Source organism: Astatotilapia calliptera, chromosome 8, assembly GCF_964374335.1.
Source record: "Astatotilapia calliptera chromosome 8, fAstCal68.1, whole genome shotgun sequence".
Lineage (NCBI taxonomy): Eukaryota > Metazoa > Chordata > Actinopteri > Cichliformes > Cichlidae > Astatotilapia > Astatotilapia calliptera.
This window is the reverse complement of record NC_137429.1, coordinates 25,175,858-25,185,076: the sequence shown is the minus strand read 5'-3', so window position 1 is coordinate 25,185,076 and position 9,219 is coordinate 25,175,858. Positions and strand designations below refer to the sequence as shown.

The following is a 9,219-nucleotide window of genomic DNA, read 5'->3' as shown; positions in this document are numbered from 1 at the left end:
CATTATAATTTCATTACTTTTTATTATTTGTTATTACCCAGCCACTCGAGTGCAGTACTGAAAGGCTCCACTGTGGTTGTTGGCAAACATCGCCCCCTTGTGGAAAAACTGCCAGCTGCGTCTTTCCGGGTGCGTGGTGTTACATAATTTTTGTGCAGCTTGTGTGTCAGTGGAGCCTATAAATGATCTGAACCTATTTATAAGACCTTTAAAGCACACCAACGTTCCACAGACAAATAAAACACAACAAAAGCACAAAGCCAGTCTTCTTTAGATATTTTTTTTTATGAACATCATTATAACAAATGTTACAGAACAAGTAAAAGAGGTAAAACTCAGTGTTGAAATTCTGCAACAATTCCAACACTGAAAAACAAAAAAAGGCCGCCAGGTTGATGTTTCGCTTTTAGCAGGGTTGACAGCATCGTCACTGTGCCGGACCTCTGTCATCACACGGCCCTGGACACCGCTGCATCAGAACGTTCTGATTGGCTGAGATGGCTCAAAGAATGCAACTGAGGCTGTGGTTGAGAGCAGATAAAATTTAAGGCCATGTGCACCAGTTGATGCAAACATTTCTCTTTTTAAAAACTATTTAGACTCAATCATGTCTTCCTCACTGACATTTATAAAACACAACAGAAGACAGATGAGCTACACTGTGTTTATCTGAGGAGCTTGAAAGAAAGTGAGTGGACTTGTTTCCTTGAAGACGTTTCACCTCTCATCCGAGAAGCTTCTTTAGTACTGAGACCAAATGGTGCAGAGTCCCAGCTATTTAAGCCCTAGTGGGAGTGGGAGTCACATGAGTGGCAGATCTACAGCCATCCCCTCTGTTCAAAGATCACAGTGGACATACATGGCATCTTTCACTCTTTCAAACCATCTGTCCTCTCTGAACATTGGCATCTTTGAAAAATTGACCTTTGACCTTTAAATGCAGCTGAGACAGCTGAGTCTTGTACTGTCAAGGTGGCTCTTCTATGTTGTGCCATGCATTTATGAAGTGGCTGTTGGGTTTCTCCAATGTAGACGTCTGAGCACTCCTTGCTGCACCGCACAGCATAGCATACATTACGTTGTTTAGTTCTAGCAGCTAGATAGTGTGCTGGTAAGACTACATTCCTTTGGAGTGGGAATTACAAGTTCGATTTCCGCCCGGTATACAGTAAGGGTCCTGGCTTGACCCCCCCATGCTAAAAAAACCAAACCCTGGAATGGCACGGCTATGGCTGCAGCTCGGACACAAGCATTACACTATATGTTGTACTGTGTATGTGATAAATCGTGATAAGTCGCTTTGTCCCTGGGATGTACCAGATTTTGCCTGAGGTTGTGGCTGGGTCTGAAGTGCACTGGGGTGCCATGAAGAAGCGTTGTAAGGTTTAAATAGCTCGAATGAAAGGTGAAACGTCTTCAAGTACAGACGCTTTTCTTTCCAAGCTCCTTAGATGACCATGACCTGGATGACTGAGAACCTACACAGACATGCGTTGTGTTTAGTCTTATTGTACACAACTAATTTATGAGGTTAACCACCCTACCTCTGAAAATCTTCTCATGTTGACATCTGTAAGGAAGCAGGGGGGAAAGTTGCACATTTTAAAGATGCGTGATGCATTTAATGTGGCATACTTTTGCATTGAAAGATTATTTTTGCAAGTAGTAAGTGGCTGTAATATAACCTCACAGTCCATCTCACCTTCATTGTTTTGACTCACTTGCTTCCTAATGATGCAGATCTTTGTTATAATGAATACAGCAACTAACAACAGGCCGATCCCACCTCCGATCAAAACATACTTAATATCTGAAAGAACAACCAGAGGAAGCCAAGCAGCCATTAACAAACAAGGTAGTGATGAACGATTGAGTAAAGGAATCCCAGTTAGAAAGTTTAACTATAATTTAGAGAAGTAAAACCAAAATCCCTCACATGAAGACCGCTAGTACTGCTTTTTACTGATAGTCACTAAATGGCTCTCATTTTATAGACAGCTCTCATTCAGCTGTCTACAAAATTAGAGCTCAAATTGAAAGCTAATGCTGAATTACTCTGAACGGGGAATGATTCCTTTGAACTGTGCTTGGAAATAAACAAACCCACGAGACCTGGGTCACTCCAGAAAGCAGTTACACTCATGACTAAACACCTGCGAAGGAACAAAACACAGTTTGGGGAATGCCAGCTCATGTTTGCCCCTCCTGATATTCTGAAGAGTGTGTGTGTGTGTGTGTGTGTGCGCATGTGAAAGAGGAGAAGGAAGAGAGTAGATGTTTGATTTCACAACTTGTTTACTTCTTGTAGGAGTAAAGATCTGAGGGTCACGCTCCTCCTGCAAATTAAATTGCATCATCGGCGTTTGCAATTTGAATCCTGAACATTTCTAGGAAGCATTCAGGGAAATGGGCTACTGCTGGTCAGAGTGAGAAATCCCTCACAGGCAACTTCAACTTTACTGCCAGTTACTGGTACAGATGATCACTGATTCAGAACCAAAATGATGGGAAGATTCAATTGTTTAACATTTGAAATCTGACAAAGATTCAGGTGAATGTGCATGAGAAGTTCAACATACATCAGTAATAGTTCACAATCAACTATTAGGGAGCTGCAAGCATTGCAGTTTATTGTTTTTGGGGCTGCATAGTCACAGACTAGTCTAAAAAGCGCTAACAATGGGCATGTGAGCATCAAAACTGGACCATGGGGCAATGGAAGACTGTGGCCTGGTCTCATGAATCATGTTTTCTTTTACATTATGTGGGTGGCCGGATGCCGGTGCAGATTTGTCTACATTCCCTGCCTGGGGAACACCTGGCACCGATGTGCACCATGGGAAGATTTGGGCAATGTTCTGCTCGGAAACTTTGGGTCCTGCCATCTGTGTGGATGTTACTTTGGCACATAAAACCTACCTAAACATGGTTACAGACCATGTACACATTTTCATGGAAATGGTATTCCCTGTTGGCTGTGGCCTCTTACAGCAGGATAATGCTCCCTGCCACAAAACAAAAATGGTTCAGGAATGGTTTGAGGTGTTGACTTGGTCTCCCCAGATATCATCTTGAGCTTCTCTGGGTAGACAAAAAAGTCTGATCCATGGAGGCCCCACATTGCAACTTACAGGACTTGAAGGATCTGTTGCATATTAGTGGAGATACCACGGCACACCTTCTGGGGTCTAGTGGAATCTATGCCTCAATGGGTCGGGGCTGTTTTGGCAGAAAAAGGAGGACCAACACAATATTAGGCATCAGTGGTCATAATGTTATGCCTGATTGGTGTATGCACCCATGTAATATATGAACTAGAGTAATCAAACAAAACTTTCAGAACTTCGAAAGTTTATGTAAGTGCAGCCAGAGAAGAAGTTCAGTTTCTCTCCAGTTAATATTGCATCAGACTAGAATGCACATCAATGTTTCCATCTTAAATATCAGCTTCAGATGACATATCACTGCGACTGATGCAAAGAGATAAATACTGAAGATTGATCTTAGGCAGATGAGTCTGATTACACACTTGATGAACAGACATAAGTATCATGTCATCACATCCTGCTCATGCTCACAACAGCAACGATGACAGAAGAATCAGCAAAAACACACATTTAGGCTCAATGAAAGCAGCAGAGCATATAACCTGGTCTCCATAACGAGCTGATCTAAACCCATATGGGATAGGTTGGGTTAGACCAGAGTTTAAGAGTGAAGAAAGTGTCCTTCAATTGACATTTGGGAAAGCATTTTAGGTGAAATCCATGTGAATTCTCTTGCGAGAGAATACTGTATTCACACCGGCAGTAAAAAATAAGAAATGGACTAAAAGTCAAGAAGGGGCTTTGTGAAACATCCTTTCGTGTCAATCAAAGATGAGCTGGCCTCAGTTGTGTTTTTTCTTTTTGTTTTGCTTCACCGCTGCAAAGCAGCAGTGAAGCATCAGTAAGCTTCAGTGCTCTCCATGCTCTGTAACTTTGTCACTTGCGTGAATTGAGCTGAATTAGGAGGGCATGAAAATATCAAACGGTGGATGCTGGAATCTTTTTTTGTTTGCACTCTTGTGTTTGCTATATATGGCTATTTTATGATTGAGATATTTAAAAAATAATAATTTTCTGCAATCCCCAAATAGTAGAAATAAAGAAAAGCCACAAAGTGCAGATGTGTCCAGATATTTGACTGGTACTGTAAAATCAAAACAATCTGAATGGGTAGACTGGGTAAATAATTACTGGACAGACTGACTCTTAAATGATTGACTGTGAAATATAAAAAGAATGACACATAATTTAACATCAGTCAGAGAAATCTGCAGGTGTTTTGCGGTCTTTAACTTGAGCTTCAACCATAATCCACCTTAAAATTGTTATGTTGTTATTGTTACCCACCTAATGTTTCTGAATCTGCGCCGTCTCCTCTCACACTTGTCAGCAAAAACTCTGAAAAACATTTTTTTCCAGTGAGATTATTTTCAGGTCACAAAAACAGGCCGCTCAAGACAAACAGGAAGGCAGTAACGCCACAGTGAGGTCGCTTCTATCAGATAAGGCGTCTCAACGTTGTGTGCAGTTTACAAAACAAGCAATTGCACAACATTCATAAATTATGAAGTGTGTTCATGTAAATGCAGTGCTTTAAAAATAACGCTGGAGAATAGGAAATGCATTGAAGGCCAGTCTAGAACTTTGACTTGGGTTTTAACCGTTGAAGATATGAGCTATTGTCTAGCAAGCCTGCAGTGGTTAGAGAGGTTAACCTGACTCCTTCCCTCCTGCTTCAGATAACATAAGCTGAGTGTTATATAACAGATGTACTTTTAACAGAAATGCAGTCATTGATACTAATGTGAGGGGCTACAATGTAGCTTGCCATCACCAGTGTGTGAATGGGTGAATGACTGAATGTAGTGTGAAGCACTTTGGGGTCCTTAGGGACTAAGTAAAGCACTATACAAATGCAGGCCATTTAGCATTTTACTTTAGAACAAAAGGATAAACTTTAAATACCAGATTTATAATAGTCCTTTAAATGTAGTAGGACTACAACATGAACATGATAAAGGCCCGTATGTGCATCAGACAGTTTTTGCATAGCTGACTGATGTTTGTCTATCACCAAATATGTTTCACATTAGTAACAGTTCGGAATTTCCCAGTTATGAATGCCCTTTGTCCTGGCATGGCCTAGGCCTCAGTTTGCTAGATTTGATCTGTTACCTATATTAAAACCACATTTACCACTTTGATTGAAAAACCTTTTTTTTTCCAGCTTAGGCTGAACCAAAGCTCTTATTTCCACAAAAACAATAGAAAAAAAAAACCAATTACTGAGTAATTCTTTTTGTATTTTTGTTTTTAGGGTTCATAAAAGTTCACGAAATGTCAAAGCATAGGTGATTATTACATGCTAGCACTGTAACCAGTCAAAGATAAGTCTGTTGCTTTGCACTAAGTAGCAGGCATAAGTATACAAGCTTGGGCTCCAAAGAAACTACATGGCAGCAGCCAAAATGACAACACTTAGGCTTATCTATATTTTTTTCGGTAGCTGGTTGTGTGCCCATAAGTTTCAGTTACCCAATTCCTTCACAAAGTTTCAGGCCAACAGAAGGAGTGACATACATCATCCCTGTTTGGTGCATTAAAGCTGCAAGACCAGACATGCAAGACCAGACATGGGCAGAGCACAGGAAGAAAACACTGAAATTTATGACACCCCTGAGCCAGGCACTCAGTCTCCAGCTGCTCCTTCAGAGGCCAAAATAAGTGGAATGGTGCTGTGTGAGGTTAAGTATATAACTGCAGCAGAGTGCTGCTGAAACAGAGCACACATGCTCAGCAATTGGCTCTCTTACAGATTGGAACCATGAGTCACATTCAAGGGGCAGCTCTTAGACTCGGTCTGCTGTTACCATAAGCCAGATGATAAATGAGAAGCAAAGGAAATAGATTTTCAGCAGAAACCAGCAAGTGTGGGTTAAATGCCTTGCTGAAGGACACAAGCAGTAGTTGGATGATTGTACGACTGGCTGTTGCTGGGGTCAAACCTGTGACTCGTCAGGAAAAGATCTATGTGTTATTTATCGGTCTATGGCAATTGCTGCTTAACACATCCTGAGTGCTGCAGGACTGAGTAAGATAAAATTTCAAGTGAACAGACTGTATGACCTCTTATATAATGTGCCATATCCAGTAGTTACAGGAGGCACAGTCTGACTGTTCACTAAGGGTTTGACTCAGGTCAAATGGCTGAAAATATTAATACCATGTACATTACAAATTAATATAAAAAAAAACATTGCGTGAATATATCATAAAGGAGTAGATGGAGCAAACAGCAGAATGTGTAAGAGATATTCAGACTGTAATATTTCAAACTGAGACTCAAAGGCTATTTCATGGGCAGAAGTGGGCAATTCCTTCGTTATGTCATTATCAATTAAGTAGGTAAAAGGTTTTTGAGTTAATTTGAAGTATGTTGCTTGCATTTAGAACAGACAACATGTAGTCAAAGGAGCTCTCCATGCAGGTGAAATAAGCCACCCTCAAGTCGTGAAAACAGAAAAAACCCATCTGGGGAAATTGCTACAATATTAGGAGTGGCAAAATCTGTAATTTGGTACATCCTGAGCAAGAAAGAAAGCACTGGTAAACTCAGCAACACAAAAAGAGCTGGACGTCCATGGAAGACAACAGTGGTAGAAGATCGGAGAATCATTTCCATGGTGACGAGAAACCCTTTCACAACAGCCATCTAAGTGAACAGCACTCTGTCTCATCTATGGATGCACCCAGTTAAACAAGCTTGTAAACTTTAGCTGATACCTCAGCACTCCAACTTTCTATCCAAATAAGGTCAATTTTGCCTCCAACAAATACTAAGATGGTAAAGGACGAAGTGCAAAATCAAGAATTCACAACCCATCTTAGCAGTGCACGACTAATAGTTGTCCTGTGGACAGATTCCCCCACCTGAGCTGTAGATCTCTGCAGCTCGTCCAGAGTCACCATGGGCCTCTTGGCTGTATTTCTGATCAGCGCTCTCCTTGTTCGGCCTGTGAGTTTAGGTGGACGGCCTTGTCATGGTATGTTTACAGTTGTGCCATACTCCTTCCATTTCTGAATGATGGCTTGAACAGTGCTCCGTGGGATGTTCAAGGCTTGGGAAATCTTTTTGTAGCCTAAGCCTGCTTTAAATTTCTCAATAGCTTTATCCCTGACCTGTCTGGTGTGTTCTTTGGACTTCATGGTGTTGTTGTTCTCAATATTCTCTTAGACAACCTCTGAGGCCATCACAGAGCAGCTGTGCTTGTACTGACATTAGATTACACACAGGTGCACTCTATTTAGTCACTGGCACTCATCAGGCATGGCACTCATGTCTATGTAACTGACTGCACTCAGACCAAAGGGGGCTGAATAATTACGCACACCCCACTTTTTAGTTATTTATTTGCAAAAAATGTTTGGAATCATGTATGATTTTCGTTCCACTTCTCACATGTGCACCACTTTGTGTTGGTCTTTCACGTGGAATTCCAATAAAATTGATTCATGTTTGTGGCTGTAATGTGACAAAATGTGGAAAAGTTCAAGGGGGCCGAATACTTTTGCAAGCCACTGTAAACAATTCTTGGCCCGCTGATACTAAAGAGCCCAAAGTGTGCCAAGAAAATATCCCCCACACCATTACATATCACTACCTATACCTACACTATTCATGCTGCTGAATCCCTGATTCATGTTGTTTCATAACTCTTTATCTACATCAAATTCTGTTCCTACCATTGTGATGTGGCAGCAGAAAGACTCATCAGACCGGGAAATGTTTCTCCAATCTTCTGTTGTCCAGTTTTGGCGAGCCCAATGCGAGCTGTAGCCTCAGTTTCCTGTCTTAGCTGACAGCAGTGACACTTGGTGTGGTGTGCTGTAGCTTATCTGCTTCAAGGTTTGCATTCAAAGACTTACTGTTGCCTTCCTAGAAGCAGTCTGTCCATTCTCCTTTGATCTCTGATCGAAATACTCTTCACTTCAGCACGTTATCTTAATCAAACTACGCTGTCTGATTAAATACTTGCATTAATAAGCCGCTGAACCTGTTCAGAGAGTATACATGTACAAGTGCATACAAGCATGCATTGTACTCACCAGTTAAAAAGATAATCCTGATTGCTGCCAGCAAACATCCACGTGTCTTAAACACTCTCATCGTTCTTGCTGTCTGCAACACACTCACTGACTTCTTGAATTGCCTTTCAGCCTTTCATACAACAACAAAGCATTTCCTGAGCTTGTGGGCTTCAAAGCTTTGCTGACTAAAAGATTACATCTATCTTCCTTCTTTTGTATGTCACATTTCCCTGTGCATGTTAAATTGACAAATACAACTTCTGGGTGTTATTAGTTGCAGTGTGCTGTATTTCTGTTGCTTTATAATGCAAGTTTGCTACAAAAGTTTCATAAATTCCTCAGATGTGGTCAACAGTCTGTGTTTGTTGTTTGTGCAGTCAATTTGATATTCACACCCGTCTGTTTATTAATGAACATCATTAACTGTGTGGCACTGATCCGTTTGATACGCGTTGGCAGGTATTGTTGGTTGTTTGCGTCGAGAGATGTTGGCACGGTAAGCATGATGTTCCATTGGATTTATTTCTGTCACCAAGATATTACAGGTCAAGGTGTCCGCTCAGACCAAACTGGCACCAGACCAGCATTGACTTGCAGCGTACCATGAAGTCATGAAGTTGTCATGAATATTTTGGTAGAGCCATGGTTTAGCCATGTCTAACAGCTTCACGTCTTCTATGATGATGATTCAAGTGCATTTTTAAAATCCTTTTGCTTGAAAGTTACTTGCCTTATCAGCATTGGGGGTTTACATTACTACAGTAGTGGTGTAAGTCCCCCTCTGGGTAAGTCCCCCTCTGGGTAATAATGATAGTCTGTTGAGTCATTTCTTCCAACAGATCAAAGCACATTTCTAGCCTCAGCTGCAGATGAAAAAGAAATGTTTAACAAAACACCTTTAATGTCTATTATAATAACAGAGCAGCTCTGTAGTTTGCAGAATTTCCTTTCTGCAGTGACCTACTTGACTCTTTTATTTTCACTATGCAAATTTTCTTGAGAAATCAGTAGTCTTATAAATAATTATCTTATTATTAATTATTTATAATAATTATCTTAGAAATAATTATCTTATTACTGTGAC

The 9,219-nt window shown here is 40.8% G+C and overlaps 1 protein-coding gene across 1 annotated transcript; it reads right to left on the bottom strand.

Annotated features, from left to right (window-relative positions):
• Window positions 1–266: 266 nt before the first annotated feature.
• LOC145430461 (uncharacterized) lies at window positions 267–8,303 on the bottom strand. Its single transcript, XM_080305624.1, has 5 exons — window positions 8,154–8,303; window positions 4,395–4,445; window positions 1,703–1,810; window positions 1,545–1,570; window positions 267–521 (listed from the first exon to the last, which is right to left on the bottom strand). The coding sequence occupies exons 1-5, from the start codon at window positions 8,212–8,214 to the stop codon at window positions 450–452; spliced, it is 318 nt and encodes a 105-aa protein (XP_080161750.1). The 5' UTR covers window positions 8,215–8,303; the 3' UTR covers window positions 267–449.
• Window positions 8,304–9,219: the final 916 nt, after the last annotated feature.

Bases quoted from the DNA above. Each gene is read 5' to 3' on its own strand.
- LOC145430461 (XM_080305624.1), bottom strand. From the start codon at position 8,214: ATGAGAGTGTTTAAGACACGTGGATGTTTGCTGGCAGCAATCAGGATT. The intron at 1,571-1,702 runs GTGAGATGGACT...GCTTCCTTACAG, and splicing joins AGTGAGTCAAAACAATGAAG to ATGTCAACATGAGAAGATTT. The intron at 522-1,544 runs GTAGGGTGGTTA...TCTCAACCACAG, and splicing joins ACATGAGAAGATTTTCAGAG to CCTCAGTTGCATTCTTTGAG.